This window comes from Falco rusticolus, chromosome 5, assembly GCF_015220075.1.
Source record: "Falco rusticolus isolate bFalRus1 chromosome 5, bFalRus1.pri, whole genome shotgun sequence".
NCBI classification, from domain to species: domain Eukaryota; kingdom Metazoa; phylum Chordata; class Aves; order Falconiformes; family Falconidae; genus Falco; species Falco rusticolus.
Genome location: NC_051191.1, coordinates 70,772,167 through 70,799,260, shown reverse-complemented (window position 1 = coordinate 70,799,260; position 27,094 = coordinate 70,772,167). Strand labels below are relative to the sequence as shown.

The 27,094-nt window shown below is 38.2% G+C and overlaps 2 protein-coding genes across 8 annotated transcripts in view; one reads left to right on the top strand and one right to left on the bottom strand.

Moving 5' to 3' along the window:
- LMO3 (LIM domain only 3) overlaps positions 1-14,257 on the top strand; it is a 61,437-nt gene extending 47,180 nt beyond the window's left edge. For all 3 annotated transcript variants that reach the window (XM_037387442.1, XM_037387441.1, XM_037387440.1), the window contains 2 exons: positions 726-851; positions 9,849-14,257. In XM_037387442.1, coding sequence (XP_037243339.1) covers positions 726-851; positions 9,849-9,954 — 232 coding nt within the window. In that variant the 3' untranslated portion in view covers positions 9,955-14,257. The remainder of the gene's footprint in view (positions 1-725; positions 852-9,848) is intronic.
- Positions 4,593-27,094, bottom strand: part of MGST1 (microsomal glutathione S-transferase 1) — an 83,615-nt gene continuing 61,113 nt past the window's right edge. For 3 of the 5 annotated variants that reach the window (XM_037387433.1, XM_037387435.1, XM_037387434.1), the window contains exons 5-7: positions 23,831-23,973; positions 7,911-8,080; positions 4,593-5,902 (exon numbers count right to left, since the gene is read on the bottom strand). In XM_037387433.1, the coding sequence (XP_037243330.1) occupies positions 7,934-8,080; positions 23,831-23,973 (290 nt within the window). In that variant the 3' untranslated portion in view covers positions 4,593-5,902; positions 7,911-7,933. Of the gene's footprint in view, positions 5,903-7,910; positions 8,081-20,052; positions 20,083-23,830; positions 23,974-27,094 lie in introns of those variants that run through there. The other 2 variants (XM_037387438.1, XM_037387439.1) reach the window with 2 other exon arrangements.

The window sequence follows — 27,094 nt, the reverse complement described above, 5'->3', positions numbered from 1 at the left end:
TGCTCCTGATGTGACTATATATAGTTTACAGCCTCATTTACTTTAATGCGCTACCTGAATAACATAATCATAGCAATAACTATGGTATAGGGTTGTAAGGTGCATGAACCGCTAATGCTTTCTGACAATTTAAATGACTTGTTCATAAAATGTTCTTTTAATAATAGTGGTAAAGCTTTTAGCACTAGATGTCAAAAATGCGAAGAATATTGGCTTTTTCAAGTGTTATTTCTTTTCTAGCTAAAGTGTGTTTTAATAATAAATAGCACCAAAAGCCAAGGTTATGTGGCTCGTCTGTATGGCAGGATCCAAGCAGAAGACTCTTGCCGCATATGCAAACAGCTTGACCTCTGTCTGCACAGTTATGTAACATCCTTAATCTGTTTACTATTTCTTTGTTTAGTTTAACAAGATGTTTCTTTTATCAGGAAAGGTCAGTATAACCTGCAGAAAAAAATAACATCACAATAGGTGCAATATTAGTCTGTCACTGCTTCATAAAGCTCTCCCTGGTAAAAAGGACTATGCCTTTGTATTGTAAATTGAGCAGACTTGTACCACCAAAGACCAGCTTTTCCAAAGGGAGGTGTGCTGGGAAGTCAATCAAAGGCCAGGCAACTGCTGAGAAAAAAGAAACAAAAAAAGAAAAAAAAAAAGATAAAACCCAAGTAAGTGTGGTTTCCAGTTAAGCATCTTCAGGAATATATTTCTTTCTGTATCTCCAGGTTATTTGGTGTTACAGGAAACTGTGCTGCCTGCAGTAAGCTCATACCTGCTTTTGAGATGGTGATGAGAGCAAAGGACAATGTTTATCACCTGGACTGTTTTGCATGTCAACTTTGTAATCAGAGGTAAGAGAATTTCTTGGGTCTGTTCCATAAGCTAAGTGCTAATTCGGCACTAGTGTGAGCATACATTCAAGTGAAGAGGAAACATCTACCAGTAGTGGAAACCCAACACTGAGAGTAAGACCTGGAACTTTTCCTGGGACTGATACAGAAAATCTTTCATGACCTTGGCCAGAAAACTTTTTGTGCCTCAAATCCCGCATCAATAAAAAAGAGTAATATTACTCCCTCTCCTTCAAAAGGCTGTCAAGTTTAATTAATTAATATTTATAAAGGACTTTGAGATCCTTTTCTGCAGAAGAGCATAGCAGTACCATTTGTCATTATTACATTAATTTCACTTTAATTTTTCATTTTTATGACATTTATTTCTTTTAAAGTACATGTTGTTTCTTCCTGTTGCTAGAACTGTAATCATTTAAAATTAAAAGATGTTGTTCCCACCATTTTCTCTGTAGCAGCACTGGACTTCTTGTGTTCCGTTTTTATTTCCATATCCTAACTGTAGGTTATAAAAATCCCAAGGATCCAAACCCGACACTTTGTTCTGAAGCATCACCCATAAGTTAGAGTTGCAGAACAAATGTCAAAAATGATAGAATTGTAACAGCTGAATTTTTCAGAGGTAAATACAGCTGAATTTATAGCAACTACATGCAGAGTAGTGACCAAATCCTGTCAGAGATTTCACGAGAGCTCCATTTCTGACTCCACGAGAGCTGCTAGCAGCTTTGCCAATGACTTCTGTGAAGCCTAGGAAATGAGAGAACCAGTTATGTCCATTCCTTAATGCACCTATTATTTGCAGTTATTTTTCAGTTATTACATGATCCTATTTAGAGTTTTATAGCGTTAATATTTTTTTTCATTTTCAGGTGGGAAGAAACACGATGTACATTTCTAGGGAAGAAACAAAAATTAGGAAGATAGTAGTCTAACATGACAAAGTTAGATACAGCTCTAAATAAGCTGTGCTAACACACATTGTCCTACAATGTATTATTTTGTAACACTGTAGTCATTTAAAAATCAAACATCCCTAAAGAACCATAAAATGTACAGCTGCTAATAAGTGTAGCACACTACAATTACGCTCTTTAAAAAAAGCCAAATTGACCTTTTTCATCATGTTGCATGGGAAATTAAAATACCAGGCAAGTAATAACCACTGCTTAAACTATATAATAATGCAAAGTAATTATAGGTTCTAATGCTATTTAAAGTCCTATATCAATTTTGTCTTGCCACAGAAATAAGAGGCTGTATTCAGAGTAAGGCAGGCTGAGCCTTCTGTAGTACTGACTTAAGTAAGACACATGCACACTCCTAGGTTTCGTTTCTTAAACCCTTCACATCCCTGTTTTTTTCAAACCACAGTTCTAGTATCATTATTAAAGCACCTAATATATTTCTGTTGTTCGCTTCATTTATTACATGCCATAATGGGGCTGCATATCTTTAGAGTTGGTTATGCACAATTAGCACTTAGTTATTGTCTTGTCACTTCAGCCCATACAAGACAAACTTCTATAATGTAAGAACTCAGCCAATCTTCATCAGTCAAGCAAAGCAGACAATGTTTGTTACCCAGAGTGCAAAAGATTTTCATCATCGTTAGCACTCTTGGATCTGAGGAAGTGAACTTTCTTTTTCTCCTCGCCCCCCTCCACAAAAAAGAGAAGCTGTTGAGATTATTTTTTATATTCCTTTTTTACCATTACAAGTGTGAATTAATGTACAATTACACTTTGCATCTAATATACATCATGCAGTGCCCTAGGGCCACTGAGCTACCTTTTGTTTGATTTTTACTTCTTATGTAATTTGGTTGAAGGGTTGCCTAAATTGTCTTATAGGAGTCTTAGGCTGGGAACAAAAGCATTGATTTACCTGAAATACAGTCTAGTTCATCTAGTCAAGACAGGGAGCAGTTCCAGAAGTTTCAAGAAATTCTCAAAATTGGCCCTATCCTGATCATATTGCAATAGCTCTCATGGAGCCTAGTAAGACAGACTGCCTGTAGAGTACCTTTCTTCCTCACAATTTGGGGCTAATGGCACTCTGAAGAATAAATTTCATTGTTTTTTATCATAAATCCTGTTTCATGGATGCTCCAACATAGCTCTTCTGCAGTTCCTATGACAAAACACCCCACTGATGACATTCTCTCATTAATAAATAGCTTTAAATCTTTTGGTTTTCATTACTTGTATAACAATAAAACCCAAAAATGCTAGACACCTGACCCATCACCAGTTTTGGAAGCCTTTTTTTATATCTACTATGAAACCTCTTTTTTCTTTTAAACTTAATCTTGTCAGTCACCATGCTATTAATAATTTCTGTTGTCCTTCTCAGGATCCTGTTTTAATTCCTCTAGTTAAGCTAATCAAAACCAAACAGCAGATTCTGAGTAAAGATGAGTTTGTAAGATAGCATTTTAACTTACTTTATTCCATGCTGCCCCTTTGTATGCAAAACAATGTTATTGAGGGGTTTTAGATTTGCTTTTTCCTCTCACTCCAGCCACTATCCCTAATGTGTAATTTATCTGTTAATATAGAGAATATTTTTATTTACAAACACATCAGTAATAGCCAAAAATCACCAAGAGAAGTAGCAAGGCCTACCAGCTATTGTAAGACCTGTATGTTTGACCTTATTGCCCACCTTCATGTTCTCTCCTCTTATTAAATTTTAAATCGTTTGGGTCATTCTTTATACCAATAAAAGTGCAACATATTTTGAGTACTACTGCAGAGTATATAAGGCTCTATGTTCAGTTCCATGTTTCAGATCTTCACTTATCCACCATTCAGGTTTTTTTCCTAACAGAGTATGTGCAATGTCCATGAGTAGACTAAATCATTTCTTCAGCTTGCATTACTTTGGTTTTGCTTTTGGTACTTTTGGTACTTCTGACGTTCTGTCCTTGGTTGCTCCTTCCAGTCCCTTCTGCCTTCCAAGCTAGCAAATAATTATATTAACTCGCATCACACCAGTCCTTGGGGCAGCCTGTTCTTCGGGCTTGCTATTGCATGACCCTCATAGTCCTACTCTTCAAACAGTTGATCCTGGCCCAGTGAGAGGGAGGCCTGGCATTTTTGCCTAGTGCTTTTTGTGAAAGATTTAGTGATTTTTCTGCTTTTATGTACAAGTTCACTGTTTTCTTTATTACTTTTGAGTATCTACAACTCACCATCCAGCTCAAGTCTTATTGTGGATGGTAGTTAGACCCTCTGGATTTCAGGGGACTTTTGTTTTGGCCATGAACTCTGTCTCTGAACTGACTCATAACGAGCCTGTCCCCTCTTACTGGCCTCCTGAAGGCTACATTTTCCGAGTGAGAAGAAAAACGCATTGTCTCACATACTGTAATCTAGGAAGACAGACTGTAGACAGGACTGTAGACATAGACAGGACTGAAAGAGATCTCCTGAGCCACCAAGTCTAGTCCCCTGGTGTCAAATAGGCACTGTCTCATATTTTCACTTTCATAAAGCTATTCAGCTCTAGGATCTAATTGCTCCATCCAGCCATTTTTTGACATATTTTCCCCATTTTTTCTTGATACTGATGCTTAAAGCTGTAGGGATTTTGTGAATATTAAGCTCTTCTTCTAGCCTAAAGGTTTTAGCGTGCCCTTATCTTTCATGTCTCTGTCCACCTTACTCCTAATTTGAAGTTTTTCCATCTCCTAAATACCTGCAGAGCTTAGTGACAGTCATCTTAATGGTGTGAGTGCTTCCCTTTCTTCTCTGTAAACAAATTCCTCCTCTGAAGCACTTAACCTCATGTTGGCAGTAGCCTTAATACAGTTAATTTCTGCAGAAAATTTAAAGGAAAAAAAAAAAAGGAAACCACTGGAAAAATAAACCTGTAAACAGACACTGCCTTTCACACTTTGTCAGGTTGCATGTGTGTGACTAGCAAAATGGAGTGGAAAATCTTGTGAGTGGGCTCAGCTGTATCTTCGCTTGACACTTTTGACTACAGCGATGATGTCAGTCTGCCTTTGGCTTTCCCACTTTCCGGAGTTTCTGTGTCCTTCCTTTCACTCTCTGTCGGCTGCTTTAGCAGCTTGTTCCATACTTCTGTGATATTTTCTCTCTGCCGTTTGAAGTCAACTCAGGATATGGTTTAAAACCCCCATCTGCTATCACTGAGGGGAGTTTAAATCAACTGTTCTATCCTTCTATCCAAAAAAGCCTTTCTTTTAATGGAAATTGGACTGAAAATGGTTATACACTCATTCAAACTTCTGTCCTGATGTAGCTGTGAACACTTACCTCCAGTATAAACTGTAAAATGCCGTCACAATGCCATCTTTGTTCTCTGTCAAGCCAGGGGGAGGGAATGCAATGCCAGGGACATCGTTACTTCAAGCACCAACATTAAATTTTTGCATGACTGATCATTTTATAAATTCTAAAGACCTGAATACTGCTTATTTTCAATGAGTGTCTCTAAATTTAGAATAAAAATGAATACATTTTCCATACCTGCTTTTAAAAAAACCGTAAATGAAAAGCGCACACGAAGTTGAGGTTTGTTGCTGTAAATTGAACTAGAATTCTGTGTGTGTATATATTACATTGTACTGGTAAAAATATACAAACCCAGGCGCAGCTCCCACTTTCCAACCTTTGACAATAAATGGACATTTTGACAGAACCCTGGAATTAGTAAACCATAGCTGTGGACTGATGAACTGTGACGTAAAAGACTGGCTTTGTTCTCTTAGTGATGCAAACAGATTAATATTAATTTGAGTTATACTAGAAACTCAAAGCAGCTTTAAAAAAAAGAGGAAGGGAGGAAAAGCAGAGGACAAGTTACACCACTGATTGCACAGAGCAGGGGGGAAAGGAGTGGGTATCGTGGGTTTGAGCTTTTTTAGTCCTGGAGGAAATCAATTAAATGCTTCCAGATTTTCATTCTACAACAACAAGGATCTGACATTACCAGAGGAGTCACTTCACACATAGCCATCTTTGGTCATAGTGGTATTTCTCTTGCTTTCTTAAGAGGTTTTCAGTACCTCGACACACGTTCTGTATATCAGAAAAGATGACAGACAGCAGTGAGATCTCTGTAAATATCTGTCTGAACAATGAAATAGCTATTTTTCAAAATGGAAGTTTTATATTTCTTGCGATTAGTCTAGGCACACCTTCTCCTTCCAAACAAGGTGATAACAGAGGTCATTTTGTAATGCAAATGGCCTTACTTTTGCCATTGTAAAATATGAAAGGAGTTTTAGGATGTAGGTTAATTATAATGGTCATTCTACTAATGTCACAGTCGTGTCAAAAGTACTATTATCAATTTATGGTGGTAAATCCAATCTGGCATGTTAATGCAGCCTATTGTATATTTTCTTCTGTTCATCTTGCATGCCTATTAAATAAACTGGGTGAGGGTTTTAGGGAAGGCTGAAGACTACCATCTGCCTGCTAGAAGAATAATAGTTCTGCTTTGTTATATACTCCTAACCCAGTGGCATCTTAATATGCTCCTTGACTCCATTTGATATACATGCCCAAACTGCGCCCTGATTTACGTCCAATGCCAATTCCATAAAAAAAACCCAAACAAACAACAAAACACTTGCCAGAGGTGGAAGGCTAAGCTTGAATTTACCTTTCCCTTTTAAAGCTAAGCCAGGTTTAAATCCTGGAGTGTGCAAACCTGACCTGAAGTAGTTGCAAGATTTAGCTCTTTGACTTCAGAAGAGGCTAAATCTGCTTTTCAGAGTCAAATAAGGTTGAAAGTGTGGATGGACGGTATTTGTCATACTTCATCTGTCTACTTGCCATGTCTCATTGTACTTGGGAGCTAGCATGCCATGTTTATGTGTTTCACCTGGTTCTTACCTCTTTGTCACCTAACGAGTGCATAATTCACACATTTAATACCCAGGGGCACATGCAAGCCTCACCATCAGTCTTTGCCAATGTGTTTCAGTCACTGAACTTGCTCAATACGAAAATGTTTGCAGAATTTGGACCGTAAGTATCACAAGTAATGGGTTTCCCCCAAGGCACAGAGTACCAGCACGCAAACAGCTCTAGATGAACCCAGAGAGTGTCTCACCATGCAGACAGACCCCCACCCCACAGGTTATCACACAGCCAAGCGTGTCTAGACGGGACACTGGCAGCCTCTCCACAAGACAGCTGTACACTTGGAAGGTAAATGATTTGTGGAACTGTGTATGTTTAAAGCCATTCATGCATAAAGCTGTCAAATGCCATGTAGACATAGGTAGAGCATTTCTGGCTCGACATATTAACATAGCAAAACTAAAAGGCATTGACACTTTTTATTGGGAAAGGTATCCTGACTCCCTCATGTAGCTGGTGCAGTTTAATTCAAGCCGTGGCACTTCTCTGAGGGCTGAGAAACAAAATCTTTCAGGCAGGCTTTTGATGCAAACAATATTACACGAAATCACATATGAAAGTATTGCTGTGCAAGTGAATTGCACTTCAGCAGTGTATTTTTCATTTACTAAATACTTCTAAGAAATTAGTCTGCTAAGCTCTGTATTACACTGGAACACAGAGGAATAGGTAGCTGAATAACACTCACAGTTCACAGTGAGTGCTTTCTGCTGTGCGAACAGAGGTGATTGTGTCACCCACCAGTGCCTGACCTGCAAGAACAGACACACTGCTGGGCAGTAACCCTCTGATGTGGTGGGCACTGCCAGCCGGACATCTCCCACTCAGTACCCAGCAGTAGTCATTGGGCAAACTGTAATGGAGTGACTGATTTGTCACAATACATAACTTCCCCTGCTTTAGCCCATATTAATCCATATGTTCATTTAAGAGAAACTAAGAAGGGCTATTTTTTCACTTTTTTAAAAAAAAATGACTTCTTTGGGAAAAACACTTTTACATATTGGCACTGGTTAAGACTCCTTTATCTAATCTGGTAAGATGCACAAAAGAATTTTTGTCAGCATTGCTATCAGTGGACAAAAATACAAAAGATGGAAACTAGAGAAACCACGAAAGAACTTCATTGCTTTAAGAACTCTGTATTTCAACATACCTTCTCAAAATACTTTTGTGTTGTTAGTAACCTAATATATCAGGATTGGGGTGGGAAGGATAGCAGGAACCTGTAAACACTATGAAAGTCTTGACCATAAATAACTTAAAAGATTTCGGGATCATTCCATAATCTCTATTTTCAATCATCATCAGCAGCAGGCAGTAATCCTACAGAAAAAAAAAAAAAAGTCCACAAATAAACAAACCAATTTTCCTTTAAGAGCAGAGCTAATTCTTTTCAATCCACTTTTTTATTACACTATTTTCCCTCTATCTATTTAGCTAGCATAAGGATAAATTTCCAAAGCTACCCAGTTGGAAAATAAATGGGTTCACTGTTTGTCTAGCATTCCAATCTTCACAAATGTAAATCAGTCCAACTGCTACTCATTTAAACCTCCACCTTCACAAAACATTAAAGGACTGCTTTCCATACACAATTTAAACTGTGACAATTCACCAAGGTTTCTGCTTGAACATCATTAGAAATTGACTATCTGATAAAGAGAGACCACTATCAGAGGTCAGGCGGGTCAACCTGTGTCATTTACGTAGTTTTACTGGGTCAACTACAGCAGGCACCACTATTTGAAGGTTAAATTGTTACAATTAAATACATATACAGCTATTCCCATAGCTACTCTGTTGTTAAATCTACCGTAAACAACACAAGCATTTATATCTGACCCTAATTGTGTCCAAGATGTCACCATTTGGAAATTATACAAAAAAGGACATTATAATCCGTTACACATTAAACAATACTTTATGTAGTGAGATCCATAATTAGCTGGTAGAAACTGGTTTCATTTATTCACATCAGTGTTAAGGGGTTCATTTAGGTTACTTTCTTTCATTTTAATTGGAATAATGCGAGCAGTGCCTCCCAATATATTTTATAGCTGGAGAGTTCACTATAAACAAAAGCATGTAACCCTGCCAAGGCAGTCACTAGGGAAACTCTTTTTCTATGCATTGGCCCTATTCACTTGCTCCCTAAGTATCTTCAAAAAGATTGGCTTTGGCAGGGGGAAGGGTTGAGGAGGGTGTCACTGAAGAGCCTTCTTATATTCAAGCATACTGCTTAGCTGGAAAATCCCACTTTACTCGAAGTTTGAAGCCAGCCAGCCAGGAGCATTAACGTTATGTGATTTTCCTACTCATCAAAGAAAATCAAATGAAATATCTCAGTAGCGTTTTGTAGCAATCAGATCATTCTGATGCACATAATAGTATAACAAGGTAGGTATACTGATACCATAAGAGAGAAAATAGTTAGCTGAGTAACTATAATCAACTCCTACTGGAAAAAAGAAAAAGGTTTCTCTGCGTGCCTGCCTGTGTGTCTCTAGATTGCACTACAATATATGTAAAGTTGTGTGTATGCTAGGAACAGTTCTCAAAACCACCAGTTTAAATAAATTCTGGTAAAATATCCAACTGGAATGTAACGAGAAATTCTTAGTGGTACCCCTGCGTAAGACAAATGTTAACGTATCGCAGATGGGCTTCTCACTGTATACAATCACTTTCTTTTCCTTCTGATTTGCATCAAAGCAGGACATCTACTTTTCACTCAACTCAGTAGCCTGGGATTTTATTCTTTTTTTATCTGTGTGCTAGTGACCTGATCCAAGACTCCCACATTCTTTGGTGGACTTTGAATGACATCTTTGGCTGGGGAAGCAAAGCACTTGAATGCACTAGATTTTGTTGAAAGCTCAGGATTAATTCTGATACCAGAGCAATTCCTTTGCTGGGCTTTCACATACGTGCACATGTGTCTATGAGCACTGCGACAGACAGCAAAGGTGTTAGCTGTGCAGTCAGGACAAAAACATCGTGAACACTTGCTGTACAATACCTATGTGTAAGATCGTATCACACCATTCATCCTGAAACTACCTTTTTTCTTCCTTTATTATTATAATTTCAGATTTTGCGTTGGAGACAAATTTTTCCTGAAGAACAACATGATTCTGTGCCAGACAGACTATGAGGAGGGTTTAATGAAAGAAGGTTATGCACCCCAGGTTCGCTGATCTGATGCCACACCATTAAGAATAAAAAGCACTATGTTCTTTTATCTTTTTTGCTCAACATGTATATAAGAAATGACACAGGAACCTACTGAATAGCATAGATATAGGGAGACAGAATGGTTGCGTGAAATAAAAGGCGGACTGCATCTGTATGTAGTGAAAATTGCTCCAGTTCAGAGTTGAATGTTAATTAAAAAGGTACTGTACATACAGCTGGATTCTTTTTGCTTGCTCTTGGGGTTTTTGGTTTGTTTGGGTTTTTTGTTTCTTTTTGTGTCATTTGGCATGAGATGTTTATTTTGGACTATTGTATATAATGTATTGTAATATTTGAAGCACAAATGTAATACAGTTTTATTGTGTTACCATTTGTGTTCCTGTTTGCTTCTTTGTATTGTTGCATTTAGTACAATCAGTGTCTAAACTTACTGTATATTTATGCTTTCTGTATCTACCAGCTATTTTAAATGAGCTGTATCTTTCTAGTAAAAAGCATTAAAGAGCAAATCCCAACCATTATGTTACACTTAGAGCTTAAGAATACTGTTTACATTAAAACTGTTTAGAAAACTAATAACTCTAGCAGCACCTGCTGCTAATGATGCTATCGTTAAGGGTCTATCAGCACTTCTGTTATAAGCCTCTATTTTTCAGGGGTTAAGCATCTACTGTTTAATTGCATAGATTTTCCTCAAAGAGCACTTTTATTTTACTACAAAATTTTGAAAAACAAATCTGACCGGTTTGGGATATATTACAAAGGCTGCAAAAGTTAATGATTTTGGGTGCTGCTTTTCTGCCCCTTAGGCATTCAAAATGCCTGGATTTGATTTTTAATTTAGCTGGAATTTAAGCCCTAATGCAAACCAGTGCCTCTGGTTATCTTATTTTATATATATATAAAAATATAAATATATGTTATTTTTCTGAAATCATTTAATTTGGGGGGAGGGGGGTAAGGAAAGGGAGAGGACTTCTGTTTATATACATTCTAAAAATTTCTTAAAATTTGAGGGGTCTGTCTTCCTCTCTCTCTTTTTTGTTTTTCATTTTTTTTAATCAGGGCTTAACCCTAAAGTTTTCTGGGGCTGTGTCCTCAACACACCCTGGAAAAAAGTGAAAGTAGAAGGCACTGTAAACAGCCCCCTCTGAGGGTCTATTTACATTAAGGAAATGACCCCGAGCTGACACTAGGAGAGTGACTTCTTACTAATTACCCACCTCAGTGAGTGCTGAAGGTGATTTAAATGCTGATGTGGATGGGACAAAACTTTGAAATACCAATACAGAAAGTGAGAGCTACTACACTGGACTGCACAGGTACTTTGCTGTCCGTGCCAGCATCCTACAAGTTTGCCCCATCAATACTGGCAATTAAAATCCTTTTGACAGAGGTGGAGTCACTGCTGACAGGTACTGTTGGCAATCAGTCCACTTCTTAGGAGAGGTGGACCTCAGTTTTTAAAGCCATGAAGCTATAGCATCAGCCGGATGTCCCTAAGTGCTCATACCCCTGACAGAGCTTACAGGTGTTTGGCAAAGGAAAGCAGGATGAATGTTTAAAAAGTTGTTAAATGCATATTTAATTCTTTTCTGTTTGCCACTGTAATCTAGCTCACTGGGAAAACACTTAAGAAAACAACATTAAAGAAAAAAAAAAAGAAAAAAGAAAAAAAAAGAAAAGAAACTCTCTATGCCCTATGTTGCTATGAAACTGAGCTCTTGTATTATTTAGACTAAGAGCCCTCACCATTGCTCAAGTTGAGTACTGTCCTTCCCTGCTCTTCCTGTGCTGTTGTGCGGTTTCAACATGTTTTTCCTGGAGATGGGGAAAGAAACATTGTAATACAGTGGGTGATTCTTCTAGCGTATGGTTTGGAGCGCACTGCACAGTGGCTTGACTTAAAAATGGATATTTAGTTCTAATGACTATTGTTACAGTGTGGTTTTGTTTCTGGCTGTGAACCGTTTTAAAAACACACATGGCTCACAAAACTTGACTTTGACTCATACAGGACCAGTAAGAAATGCAACAACTCCTCAGGATGTTCTTGCTAATTAGAAGAAGTAGCTCCACGTAGCTTTCCAAATGAAATTTAGCCCTATTTTGTGGACTATCTTCCTTCCTAAAGTCTCTCTTCCACTCCCTTCCACAGCCCCTTAATGTCTTTGGGACAGAGAAGCAGTTGATGTCAGAGGTACTATTAGGCTCTTCCAGATCTACTTCAAGTGCAATAAACAAGTTGTCCTTTCCATGAAGGTGAGGATGACCAGAAAGGGAAGAATCATATTATTTTATTTTGATTCCAATGTCAATTTTCTCCTCCAGCCTCTGTTTTGTCTTTCAGTTAGAAGCCAGACAGATCTCTTCTGTTTTCCATTAGTAGACTACAGATTGAATAGAAATCCCTGGTTCAGAAATAGGGCTGGGGAACAGGAAAGAAGGGACTTTGGTCCTGTCTTTGACGTGCTGTAAGCTCGGGCAAGTCACTCAACTTCTCTGTGCCTCAGTTGCCCCTGTCTGATGAATGGGGCTAATGCATACACTGCTTTTGTAAAGCATTTTTGGCTCTTCAGAAAACCAAGAGCTATGCATGCAAATGTTACTAGTAGCGTTAGGACATTCTGGGAGAAGCAGAGCATTCTTCTGTGCAGTAGGAAACCACAGATCTGAGTTAGGAGAGCCCCAAAACCAACTAGGCCTGTGGAAGGCTTTGCTGGGGATGAAGGCAGCGACATGCTCATAGTGCTGTAAATGCTAAAGCTCGCTCTCATAACCAAAACCTGCCGCTGCTCAGCCCTCTATGGGGTAAATGCATAGAGCGTAATGGGAGAATAGTGGCATGTCATTACATGCCACGCTACTCATATGTGCATGTTTTCTGACATATGCTCAAAATAGGGAAGAGGAGCGTGGTCCTGCTATGGAGAAAAAAATAGTCTCGTGATACTATCAACTATAATTGATGTAAAGATAAAAAAAAAGTTGATATGCTTATTCGAAGTGCTGCAATGGTATGGCACTGCTTTGAGCACTTTAAGCTCATATATCTCATTCATATACATAACTAACATTTGTATGTAGAGGATACAGTATAAACTTGGATTTGATGTAGGGCAAAGATCAATTACACATTTTCCTGTATTTCAAACTTCCATCTTGCCTGGCTGTTAAAATAATAACTGGGAGCTGAAATATTTACTGGAAACATTTACAACTCCAATAAAGTATAATATCATAAGACAATATTGAAGAGAGATTATCTGCCAGGCCGCTTTATTGATCTTTTTGACAGAGGCCTAGACCATTCCTTTGGGTTACTTTTAGTTATCTACCTTAGGTTCCCGTCACCGCTGCGTGTGTCAACATGCTCTGTCTGCATACAGTGAAGTGTTCGGCTAGTGACCATTGCTCAGTGTATGCTCGTTTGCCAGGCAGGAATGCTTCCACTTGTGTCTCCTGTCTTTAGGGTATTTTATCTCTATCTGTACATATCTGTATCTAAGTTTAGCCAGACAAAAGTTATAATAATAATAATTCAAAAAATGCATTGTTCTTGGGTTGCTGTTTTTTAAGCCACATAGCAAAGTACAAATTATCAAACCTTGATTTTCAACTGTAGAAAGATCCTCTGCCAACCACAACCTGCTGCGTCTGTTATCTGTCGTGACTAGTAATGAGTTAAGACAGTCTGGATTCTGCAGACGCAGTGACCAGGGCTAAAAGTCTCTGATCTGTTTCATAATTGTATTTTTATCGTTTAACATATTTTCTGAGGGGTTTTTTAAGCACACCTTCTTGCGTCTTCCTACCCTCCCAAAATGCTCAAATTTATGCTCATGTAATGTAAATAAAGAAAAAATCATCCAGCAACCCCTCAGATGTTCCTAATTGCCTACACATAGAATGACATGAGGAAAATATATTGCAAAGTGGTCAGTGAGAAGGGAGACTGTGGGAAAAAGAAAAAAACCAAACAGGGACTGTTGCAAGGTTTCACCTGTACAGACAAAGTACTTTAAAGGCTTTTTCAACATAATATACAGCAGCTTCTTATAATTTTCTCAGCAGTAGGTAGTTTACAGTCATCTGTACCTAGAACAAATCTTGTCAAAAATAAAGGTCTGTAGTGATTGCTGGGTATAATTTTATACATTTAGCTGATTCTTCTGAAAGCTTCCACTGTGCTGCTGTTGTCAGACTAAATTACCAATTTAGCCATTTGTTGTTTAATGAATAAAAAACTCCTATGGCATTGGAGATGTTGTGGTTTCAATAAAGCAAAAGCTTTATCAACTCAAACTACAGAAAGCAAAGTGTGTACTGTATATAAGAACAGTGTTTTTATTTTTTTAAATACCACTTTAGACAAAAAAAAGCCAATTACATATTCACTTACTACATTTCTCCTACTTCAGTCCAATGATGCAGACCAAAGCCGTTTACTGTTCAGTACCTTACAAAAGGAAGCCAAAATACATATGTGCAAGGTAACAGGCCATTAGCACAAATGTGTTCCCAGTAAAAATCTTTGGTGTAGGCACCATTTCTAGACGCTGCCAAATGTGGGTGATAGAAATATTATCAAGGAAGTGATTTTAATGCTATTTAAGGCATTAAAAGCTGAAGAGTATCTGTTTAAAGCTTTAAAGTAAGTGTTGCATGTATCTAATACCTTTTAAAATGCCCTTCTGCTGATTTATATTCATCCTGAACCTGCTAATAATGAGTATACATAAGCAAATACCATCTTCCACCTATTCAGCATGTCATTGATATGAAAGCCCCAGAAAATATCTCACGTAATCAGTGTGTTCAGAGAGTTATCTAGCACAAATTACTCATTAACTCAATAGCACATAATAAAAAAGAACATCAATTAATTAATGAGTCACCCTCAGATCACTTTGATTACAACACAGCTCTGTTGAAACAGCAGTTATAAATGGAGCTGCCTCTCTTTATTCATTGTTTGCAATTGGCCCATTATTTTGCAGAGACCAGTGTCATATTTAACACATGCCTGCAGGTAATTCTGTGATTAGTTTCATAAATGAAGATGCAGAGGGAGAACACAGAGTGTCTTGCTCTGCAGTCAAGTCTGAAGATGCACAAGGCCAGCCTGCCTCCAGACTGCAAGGTCTTGGTGACAGGACAATGCTCAGAACTTGTCATAGTAAAGTCATACTGACCTTTACTTTAATCTGAAGATCTCAAAGCCCTGGGCAAACACCTTTGACTTAGGCTTCCCAACAGGCCATGTTGCTTGTATGTCACAGAAAAGGATACAGAGGTAGAGAGATTAAGTGGGCTGCCCAAGATCATGCAGCCAGTCTGCATTCCCTGAACCCCACTATTAGCATGACTTGTAAGACCTCACACAGTTGTCCCAACCTGGGTCTTGCCAGGACAGGCTCCAGTGCTGTGCTTGGAGCAACATATGGAAACTCATCTTCAATGCTCAGGGATGGCCCGAGGGGCAAGGAGAGGCTGAACATCCAAAGCTTAATTGTGGTGAACTGTGTTTGGTGACTATGAGCCAGGGAGGCGAGTGACAAGGGCTGGTTGTGGGGGTTTTGTATAAGTTTTTTAGAGGAAAGATGAATAAAAGAACACAAAGTCACCACCTAAAGTTCCTAAACTATCTTGGTTAAATGCCATTCCAATAAGCTTATAGTGTAATTATAACAGTTCCCTTAGGTAAGTAAGAAACATCTGTTAGTAACACATAGCAGGTGTTAGCAATTACACATACTGATTTTTTTTAAGTGTTTTTAATTAAAAAGAATTCTGTTTTCTGAAAAGGAAAGCATGGTAAGTCCAAACAAGCTTTTGTTTGTGTGGCTCTAGATCATGTAATATGCAAAACGATAAAGGTAAAATCAACTTAAATTATCAAGGGTTTGCACATTTGACTCCAGATTAGTGCAATCAAAAGCAAGTTGGGATTCACTGCATTATTATAAAGCATGTCACATTAGTATTCTAAGCAAAGTCTCATCTAATGTATGAAATCCATACAGTTCATGTAATAACTGAATACATCTAGAGTAGAGTGTTTGAACCTAGGAAGATTTCTATAGTTAAGCAAAATATCATAGTTATCGTAAGAAAAGAACAAATTGCAAGGAATCCTGTATAATAGTTCCTTCACATTCCCTTCGTCCCACTACTGGGAAACAGTTTCTAGATTATATTTGAGCAAAATCAAACTATGTTGTCAAATTACTTTGAAAAACTAGCCAAGAGCAATTTACATTTAGCAATGTGATATGTTGTGCCATTGAGAAATAACAAGAAAGAGCCACATTGAAAGGCCAACTATTTAGAGGTGGTTTTAATCCAGATTAGAAGATAATAAAATGACAAAACTGTTTCCCTGCCTTGATGCTATCTCTCCACAGATGCCAAGATGAGGACATCAGGCATATCAAGATTTAAATCTTGTCATAAACTTTGGCTTTCCTTTTATATAAAATACATAAGCAAACTAGTTGGCAGAGAAAATAGCAAGAAGCACCAACATTAGTACAATCTATGGATTTGCCTTTATATCCAGCTGGGATCCAGGTTGTGCTTGTTTGTCACGTACAAGTCTGTGGTTCCTTTCACAAAAGCGTCTCTAAACTCCAGTGCAGAAAAGCAGCCTTTCTACCTACAATCTACAGGAATATAAGATTATTTTTCTTTACATTTTTTCCCAACAGTGTGTTTTTTATGAGGAGACACATATAAAATAACAAGTACAACCCCCTCTATCAGTAGACCACTAAACCAAATTAAAAAAATGCATACATATTTTATTTACCTAACTGAATGCACAGATTTGGAAACAAAGACCAAATTTTTAACATTTTTCTGCTTTCAGGAAGCTTGGGGTTTATCCTGTGTTATCCATAAGTATTTCTAAGCATCTTTATCTCTTATTTGAAGTATATAACATTTGTTTAAGCCTTTATTTATATCAAGGTCATTAAAACTTCTATCAGTTGCATCCAACCAATACACTGCTAGTATTGCAACCAGCTTTCTGGATGAACAGTATATGAAAAAACAATATAGACCTTTTAACTCTTACACTTATCTTAGTTAAGAACTTTTAGGTACTTACTACATAGCTTTATTAGCCATTCATGATTGCAGTGTAATAGCCAGGTATCCAAACCAGATGCTACACAGTTAACCAAATATATGAGCTGTGAACAATAATCATGTAGCAATAGCTATAAAAGTATTTTGATGTTTTTTTTGTTGGAAGTTGAAGCAAAACATTTCAGTACTTAATGCCTTTCTGGAGTACAGTAGCCTTGTGACAATTAGTGCATATTAATAAAAATAAAAATAAATTAAAAAAAAAAAAAAACCAAAGCAAGATAAATGACTAACCAAGTGTCTTTAATTAGAATGACAGGCCTCATGTTTGTTCCTAGAGTCTCTCAATCATCATGTAAGTGATAAAAATATGACCCAGACTAGCAGGTAAGGAAAGTTTCTGTGTTGTCTTCTCATCCCAGTTTAACTTGGGAACATTATAATAGACCTTTTCACTCTCTTCCCTTCAAAGTCCTCAAAAAAAAAAAACCAAACCCAAAAAAACAAAAAAAAAAACAACCTGAAAAAAACTAAACTGTTGCTGTGTTTTGTATGGCCAGCTGGAAGATCTACCTGGAGGTATGGTTCCTGAGCTATAAAGCTCAAGTGGAGGGAGGATGTAAGTGAAATGAGCAAGGATGCAAGACACAGCCTTCTTCAAAGTCAAGCTTAGTACCATCTACTCACTAAGGGCACACCATTATCTTGGAGCCAAGCACCTGAAGGTTAGACGTTGTAGTAATAGCAGCGTACACCTGGATCCACCACCGTGGACTTGTATCTTTCTGTCCATTTAGAAAATAATGCTCAGGCCCTCACTACATTTTGGAAGTGGTATGAAGATAAACACATCAGTGATTTTGAGATGCTAAAATACTAGTGATAGAGAGGGCCACAAGTTAACCAAGCAGGACGGGGCATTGAAAACTTTCCACAGAGTAGCAGGACTGTGCCAAGACAATGAAGTCCAAGTGATAAAAGAGACCTCTTTCATATTGCCTACTATCAGCTTAGGCCCCTGGCATATATTCTCCTATCTGTCCAATGTCCTTCTAAACTACAAGTGACTTATTGTAGTAGGATGATGTCTTAGTGTCATGAGCTATTGACACTTCCAACAACAGGAAAATCCCTTTAAACAATGAAAATTTCTGATGAACGTCCCACATGTCAATATACTTTGCCTTCTTCAATTGAGGGTGCCTAATTTTGGAGTCTGAAAGTCATCTGGAAGCAACTCTCTGTAATTGAAATCATACTATATAGGATCATATTGCTGGCATTTACTGGGAAAATGAAGCAACACAGAACTATCATAAAATTTCAGGGTTGCAGTCACCCTTGTCTCATCGTGTAGTATTGTAATAGGAAGTTTATAGAGAGGTTGGATTTTTAAGGACAGGCTGGGTATCAATTTGTTCCAAAGTTTTTATTGTGCTAATGAACTGTAACAGCTCTAATCTATTTTTAGATGGTGGCATTTCAAGTCTTTCTGCTCCTCAGTTCAAAATCCATAATGTGGAGATAATATACCACTTTTCTACCTCACAGGATCCATGAGGGTAGCAATTGTGGGATTTGCAACAGCATCAGTTAAGCATATAAAATACCTAAGCAGGAGAAGAACTCTATCTACAAATTCTAGCTCAGGAATTGTCTAAATACATTAATTGCTGGATGCTAGAGAAGTACTGGGGAAAACATTGTTCATCTTGACTTTTTCTTATCACAGTTCCAAACCACCTTTTAACAGTCTCTGTCAAAGACAGACATTTGGCTAGATGAGAACTTTGGTCTGACCCAGAATGGACATCTTCTATTATGTTCTTCCCTGAGGTACTACAAAGATTAATATAGTGCAAAAGAATGAGAGGCAAGGAAAACAATTACAATTTATACAATTTATTTTCACATTCACAATTATTCTTCTAGAAAGTGTATGCCAATTATCTCTGCCTGCTTCTCTAGCCATTATTAATTGGTTGATTACACAAAGCAGAAGCAGATGAGATGTGATCTGAAAGACCTGGAAGAGAGAGTGAATAAGATCCTTGAGGCTGAATTCACAGAAGAATAAAATGTTGCAGCTGTAATTTAAAAAGTTGGTTCCTTCAGACCTGCTACAGCTTTGTTTCCTTATGGTCCCTAGCAAAAAAAGCCCAAGCAAACAAAACTGAGCCCGTGCCACATCCTTGGTGGGTCCTCTGTGTCCAATCTACTATGGACAAAGAGCACTGGAAAACAAATGTGTTTTGATTGTGTTGGAGTACACGAGAGTAGCTGGTATAGCAGATCTTTCTTCCACCTGCTCTCTCACCCACTCTACCTTTCCAAAAGAGATTTAGTTCTGTTAGAACAGTATTGCCCACTATGCAGCGTTGCTCATAGAAGCAACTTATCTCCCTGAAAAAATGAAGCCTGTTTAAATTCCATTTTTCTTCCCATACCCACACCTTATTCTCACCCCAGCCCCAAGCTGGAAAATCTGAACTATGACATTTGTTCTTTCTTTTGTTATTGTTCATAATTAGTTAACTAATTCAGACAGACCAAAAATCAGTTACAGAAACTTGATTTGGACACATCTCTGATCATACACAAAGCCCATATAAATCTGATTCATTTTCACTAAAATCAAAAGAAGTGCTGCTGGTGAGAGCAGCAGAGACAGGATTTTACCTCTGGGAAGAGTTACAGACAGAAGAAGGCACCCCTCTGCCATTCTACATCAATTGTTTGCCACAGCCCTGGCTAATCTTTTTAGCTAGTCAAAGCATACAGTGTGTTACAGAAGGTCTGAATAACTTGATTGGAAGCCAGCTCAAGCCATGGCAAAATGACTCTCACTCAACATCTTAGCCAAGATTCGAATGTAGATTTTTAGAGTTGAAAACTTACTCTGATAAATTATCATGCCCCTTGATCTCTCTTAAAGACACTGAAAAATGGTCTTCCTTGAGGCTTCTCTCCTGTACGCACATCTTTCTCTCTCCAATTAGATGTCAGCGTATTAGGTACTACTAATCCACACACATCTGTGAACAGCAAAATAATCTATTTCGACAAGCAGCAAAGCAACCCAGCAAGAACTCACTCACACAAACTGAGCACAGATTAATGCAAAAATAGGAAATCTGATTTCTAGCCATCTTAGAGCATCTTACCCTTTAACCAAGCAAGTCAGTGAAAATAAGGACTTTCGAAACCAACCTCTGTCAGACTTCTCTGTAGCAGTTCAATATTTTTTTCTGTCCCTAGCAAACTCCTCTGCCTTTATTCTGCAGTCCTCTATCCCCAGGACACCACATACAGACCACTAGCTTAAGCCATCAGTGAAGGTGGCAGGTATGTGCAGGCACATACCTGGCTGCTATGATATTTGGCTGCTGTGGTAACATGAGTCAGAGACAAGGGCAGGCTGCTGGGCAGAAAGGGGTAAAATGCTGTACTAGGTCCAGCCTTGCTCATCTGTCAGATACCACTTATATACCTCAAGGGATTTCAGATGGGGTTTTGACAGGCTTGTCATCATCTCACAATTTCATTCACAAGAACTGAAAATGCTGGGAAACAGGTTTTTGTTACTGGTGCAAACTCAGAGACTTGTAATTGTTTCATTTTTGACTCCTGGATATTCATTTGGACCCTTTCTCCTGAAAATGCAGGTTTGCAGTGCTACTTCCTTCTCTCCTTTATCACCCTGCCTGATGTCTCTTCCAAGGAAGCCCACAGTTCTGTCAGCACACAGTGAAAATACTTAGGCAATGCCAGCAGCTCTTAGTGCCATCAAACTTTTTATTTTGAAGTTAGACAAGCCCCAGGCATATTTGCACCTGCAGTTGCTCCTTGCAACATTGTGCCGCATGTATTGCCTTGTCTCAAGTGGCCCTAAGCCAGTAACCCTCAGAATGTATCCATATCATTCTCTACTTTCTGCTGACACATTTTCAAATCACAGATTTAATGGTTATAATTTTCACATTTAAAATCTCAGACTGTGCAGTCCAGTCCTGTATTTATTTCCAGACAGAAAAACAAAGTCTTGGATTGTCCAAATTACCACCAAAATAAGCTGCAGCTAAATTAGCTAAAGGACTGTGTGTTGGTGTGTTTTTTTCCCCAGACTTTAATATTTCTATATTTACTAGTAGCAATAGGATTTACATATGCAGAGGACCAACACAAAACTGGGTCTTTGTATTATTCAGCCACCAGTAAAAAAGTTCCAGGCACAAAGAGTTAAATGAAGATGGAACAGGGAAGAAAGGTGAGGGAGGAATCATCATCTTCAAGGAGGTGAAATGGTTTCCCCTAAATCACATAAGTCAATACACATGAAAACCTAATTCATAGGAATCCCTTTACACAGACCGTGGTAAAGGTCCTACTTCTCAGAGGGTCAGGTTGTACAGAATTGTCCTTAAATATACAGAATTATCGCACAATTTATTGTTAAAGAAATAAATTCCCCAACAGTGGGATCATATACAATAGTTCTTTGAAGAACAAATCTTTAATCCAATATTGAAATCAGTTCTACTTTGTCAAAAATAGGAGTCGTGCAAAAGTTCCTGACTGATCGTTCTATGCCTGCCTCGAAGGAGTCTGCTGTGCAGACATTTCAACCTTGAAATCCCCTTTCCACTCCTTTTTTTCCAGCTTTGCTCCACTACCATATATGATATCTCACCTCTCGGTCAGAATTGCTCCAGCTGAAGAGGACAAAGGGATGACTCTGCCCCTCTGGAGCCAGTTAAGAGATATTTTGACTGGAGCATCTTGTAGTACTGTTTGTGTTGTGTTTTTTTTAAACCGTGGCTCTGCATTATTGATTTTGGAGTTTATATGTTACAATATAGAAAGGAAGAAAGGATATTTTTTAAATGCCAAAAAGATCATAATGTTTTTCAGTTTGTTTTTCCTTTGCCAGAGGGACTAAGTGCATGTTCACTTCTTCAGTTCCTCATGTTACAATCTGTTATGTTGCTACTGAAGGCTCAGAAGAAGCTCCTGTTTGCATTTCCTTAATTAGCCTTTACCTTTTTGTGAAGGCAGAGAAAAGACTTCAATGAGTTTTAAAAACGGCCAGTTCTGTGGCAACAGTCATAAATGGGGATTACATAGGTGACAGTAGACTCTCTGAACAGATGTGTCCTCTGGGAAAATAAGTAATGGTTATAGTGCCAGAGATTTGCTGCAGATTTGGGGAGGGGAGTCTTTCTATTGCAGAATGAAAATCCTGCTGCTGCAACTACCCTGCCCTTTACCCATATCTTCAAAGTGGATAGCATTGAATGTAATTGATTAATAGATAAGCATTTTTTGGAACTTGCACGTCTTTCTTTTTTGGAGGAGGCAGTCTCAGAGCCTAATAATAGGAACATCCTAATTTGCTTTATAATCAAATAACCAACTCTTACTGTGGATACCACGAATATGTTCATTTAGGCCATCAAGCAGCAGGGTATATAAACTCACAACTGACTTTGATATTTGAAAAGTAACATTAGCTAGAGTTTTATGGGTTTGATAACATCAGAGTAATATACAAATTGACGTGACGGGCACAAACTGGAACATAGAGAGTCACCATAGTGGGTCAGGTTTCCTCTGTCCCCAGTATTTTCCCCTTTCCAGCTGCTATCAGATCCTTTACAGCAGTCTGTCTTATACTGTCAGTCACAAATCAAAAGAAGGTCAAGAAAGATTAGAAGAATGTTAACAAAAAAACATTTGAAATAATTATAAAACTGAATTCTGAAAATAAAAGAAAGGGATAAAACTTAAGAAAGTTTATTGCTGGCAGTAGGTCAGTCCTCATGGGTGGTGGAATGAAAAGTAGTTGTAATTATCAGCTCCGCATGTTTGTAGTCATTAGGGATTGCTAACTACCTTTAATCATGGCTATGGTTCAGTTCCCTCAGGGCAAGGGAGCAAGCATTTACACCTGCAGCCAGTAATTACAGCTACCTTCACTCCCCTGCCAGGAAGGGACTGCTGCTGGCATGAGCAGCTGGGGAAGGTGGCATTAGAGAAGCTGTACATACAGCCAGGCCCAAAGGACAGATGCTTTGCAAAAGAGTTGGGATGAACCACTTTAAAACATGGGAATAATGCAGGCACTCAAAAGTGACAGAAAACATGCCTCACCTTAAGGCTTGTCTAGACCTCTAAAAGTTCCTCTACACAGAATTTTATACTTGTGTACACATAGCCCTTTTTTAAGAGTCACAAAATGTTAATATATTAAAAGATCCTGTACAAACTAATACTTTATTTTTCAACATAAAAGTAGCATTTCAATGAAGTTTAATATTATATTTATGAGATTTTCAATTTACCTTTTTATCAATTAAATTAGCATTTTTAGTTTTCATCACCATTTCATTGTTATTATAAGGAAAACACCACACCTAAGTCAACATCTTGTCTTAGATTTTGAAGAGCCTTGAACTATGGAGATGTCAGTTAGTTGTAAAAAATGAAAGTATATTGAAAACTGTTCTCACAGAAATTGGCTGAAATATGTCCTGCTCAATCTTCAAGCATCGTGAGTAGAGGTTTTCACCTTTCAGAGGTGAAATGGGTAGTCTTCTGCCCAAAAGACAAAATCTTTTGGAAGGGATAAGAATTAAAATGGGCAGAAGGAAACAGCTAAAACAAACAGGACAGATATTATTTAAGGTATAGAGATCATTATGAATATGTATAATATGTATGTGTGTGTGTATATATATTTCTTTATGTATACATATACACGCTGTTATGCATGCAAATACATACCAATAGTGCCTGTGTGGTCTTTGTCCATGACACAACCATCATGACTCCGTTTGGTCGCTGATGGCTGGGCTGTCTGCTGAGGGGCAGGTACACTCCTCTGTCTGCCAGAGATCGACTCTTGCTGCCGCTTTGGTGGAGCACTGCTACAAAGGACAACAGGACCAGAATGGATCAAAGGGATGGATCAAAAGGCCAGATGGAGATGCTGAGTACTATGACCCTTCCTTTTTCACAGGCAAAAGAACTGGTGAGGCAACAGGAGATCAATGGCATAACTAGGAGTTAAACTCTCTTTTCCTCCAAGTCAGTGGTGGGCTAGATTATCAGGGCTGTGAGCAAAATCAGGCATAACATGACAGCCGGTACATTTCTTTAGGAGCTGAGACTGCCATGGAGGAGCTCTGAATTGCAACAACCATCACTGAGAGAGCACCCATATACCCTTACAATATATTTACATCTTGAGAGGGTTGTGGTGCTGTGTGGCCTTAGCATAACCCAGCGGGCATGCTGCAAGCTGAAATATTCTGTCATATCCTGGGTGATTTGGGCAGAAATAACTGGCATGACTCAACCATTTGCTGCCTATGGAATTCATAGGAGCTATATGACTACGATAGACACTCTGTGCATACTTGATAGGAATGAAAGCAGCAGTCGCACTGAGCTTCTGAACAGGAGCAATAGGCTCCTTATAATGTCTCTCTGATTCATCATATAGCACACTATATGTAAGCTAACCCTTCCTGGCCTTGAGTCTAAGCTAATGGCAATGCAAGATGAAAATACTTCTGATTATTACAAATGGGCTGGCTGTTTGAAGTCAGTGTGATGTATAATAGTTTAGCAACTTCCCATGAAAAGATAACTTATTGCTTCTAGCCACCTTTTACTGGTCAGCACAATATACAAATATTTATAGTTATATGCATGTATGTTGAGTCAGTAAAAATTATTAACTGCAAGAATATTTCATAGGCTGTCCAGAGTTGGGCCAAGGTTAGAGAATCCCCCATGACATGTAAAGCAATAATGTATAACCCTTTAGCAAGGTTTAAGTAAAGCCAATTTTCATTTGAGTGAAAGCCTTTTATTTATCATTATCAATATATTTGGCAAAATGTTCACTTTGCTACTAAGACGAAAACAAGGGGAAAAAAACACCAGCCTCTCCAAGAGCTTTACAGACAAGTCCAGAGTGCTGTTAATATGAGCTCCTCCAAAAGCTACACTCATAGATCATGACTTATTGAGGACAGGAACAAAAAATGAACCAGCCTGAGCAATGAAGGGGTTAATTATAAGACCTGAGTTAAAGGTGTCCTCACAAGTAGGCACTTCATCAAGAAATGGAGTCAGGAAACAAGGGAGAATAGATGAAGGTGCTAGGGATAATAATGATGGCAAGTAATGATTTCCCTAGAGATGATCTGATCTATGGCCACAAGCAAAGAAAAAAGGCTAGAAAGTACTATAACATTACCTTGGAGTACTTAACAGACTCGAAAGCAGTAACCTGGTGTCAAAAAAGGCCCATCACCCTGCTCATTTTAGGTAAAAGAGTTATGCCAAAGTACAAGAGGGGAATGCAAAATTCACATCTGAAATTAAACAGCTGAAAGGTATGATTTAACAATGCTCGAAACTCAATAAGCCAAAGATAAACAGCAAATTAGATGACTCAATGTCAGGAGGAAAAAACATCTTCCATCGATCCCATCGTCAAAAATTAATCTGCCTGAGAATGCCCTCTGCTCCAATCCCAGAACTGATGAAGAGTGGAGGAATAGAGTAAAACCTATGTACTAGTGCTTCACCTTCAGGCTAGACCCTGATTACAATCTCCTGTGAGACATTTCAGCATGAAGCGCCTCTCATGTTGGGACTGCAAAATTAAATTGCGATCAATACTTTACAAAAATAATTGGTGAAAAATGTTCAGAAGTCGGAGCTGTGCTGTGTGGCCAACAAACATATGAAAGTTGCGGGGGGGCGGGGGGGTGTGTGTGCTTTGCTGGCTTTTTTTTTCCCTTCCCTTCCTCCTCACCTTACCTTTCTGGGGGTTATTCTTCAGGATAGATCAGTTCAAAGGTGTCTCTTGGTAATAGTGTTCTTAGAATAGTTTCACTCACCTTGTTAAGGAATTTCAGAAGCAGCAAAGCATTTACAGTACTAAATGCATTATACTAATTCCATGTTTTGAATCTCTCCCTTGTCCTTTATTTCTTATTTGTTTCAAGTTAAATTTGTATGATTTTAATTAATTTTTACATGATTGACTAGTTTTCTGGCAAAACATTTCTTATTTTTAACTGAAAGCATTAAAAAGAACTAAATTCATGCAGAAGCAGGAATGCCTAAGAAAACAGTGAATGTGCCTTGTGTTTCAGTAAAATCTTTCTAGAGATGTTATCGCTTTCATAAACCTAAATGTCAAGATCCAGAGTTAAATTTAGAGTAAAATATGTGTAAATAAAACCATCCAAGTCTTCAGCAGTTTCTACTGCAGATTCTGCTACTTTTCCTGTTTTGAAGTGTCCCTATCTTTTGTTATAATGAGTCCTAAAATCCACACACACATACAAACTGGAAGAAAGCAGTCATTTTTAATTTCTGGCTCTCAATTAATAGAAACGGGGAGAAAGTATGAGCAGAATATGATGCTGTTCAAATTATTGCAGGATTTTGTGTGTATGCACAGTTGGCAACAGATATTCTAGAGCTTACTGGCAAGTTTAGAAGTGTATTTAGGATAACTCAAGCAATTTAAGTGTTAAGATGTGGCACAGGATGTATCAAAAAAGGAACTGCTCATGATGTTGTCAATAATGTTACTGTGTGGCAAAATGCGAGGGAAGGGAAGGGAAGGGAAGGGAAGGGAAGGGAAGGGAAGGAAGGAAGGGAAGGGAAGGGAAGGGAATGGGAAGGGAAGGGAAGGGAAGGGAAGGGAAGGAAGGGAAGGGAAGGGAAGGGAAGGGAAGGGAAGGGAAGGGAAGGGAAGGGGAAAGGGACCAGTATGCCTCATTAATTCATGCTGGTGAAGGAAGTGCAGCCTGGGACGGTTGCTCAGGAAATATTTTGAGGAAGTCATCAGCCACTTGTTTGTTCTTGGCAGTGAGAAATCCTTCAAGAATGAGAGTAAAACCCCTTTGGTTGTTTTTTTGTTAAATGCAAAATGCAATGAAACAAAGTAACTGAACGTAAATAATATCTGTACATTACAATCACAAAACCTCTATTTTTCAAGTCATAAAAGACAGCAGG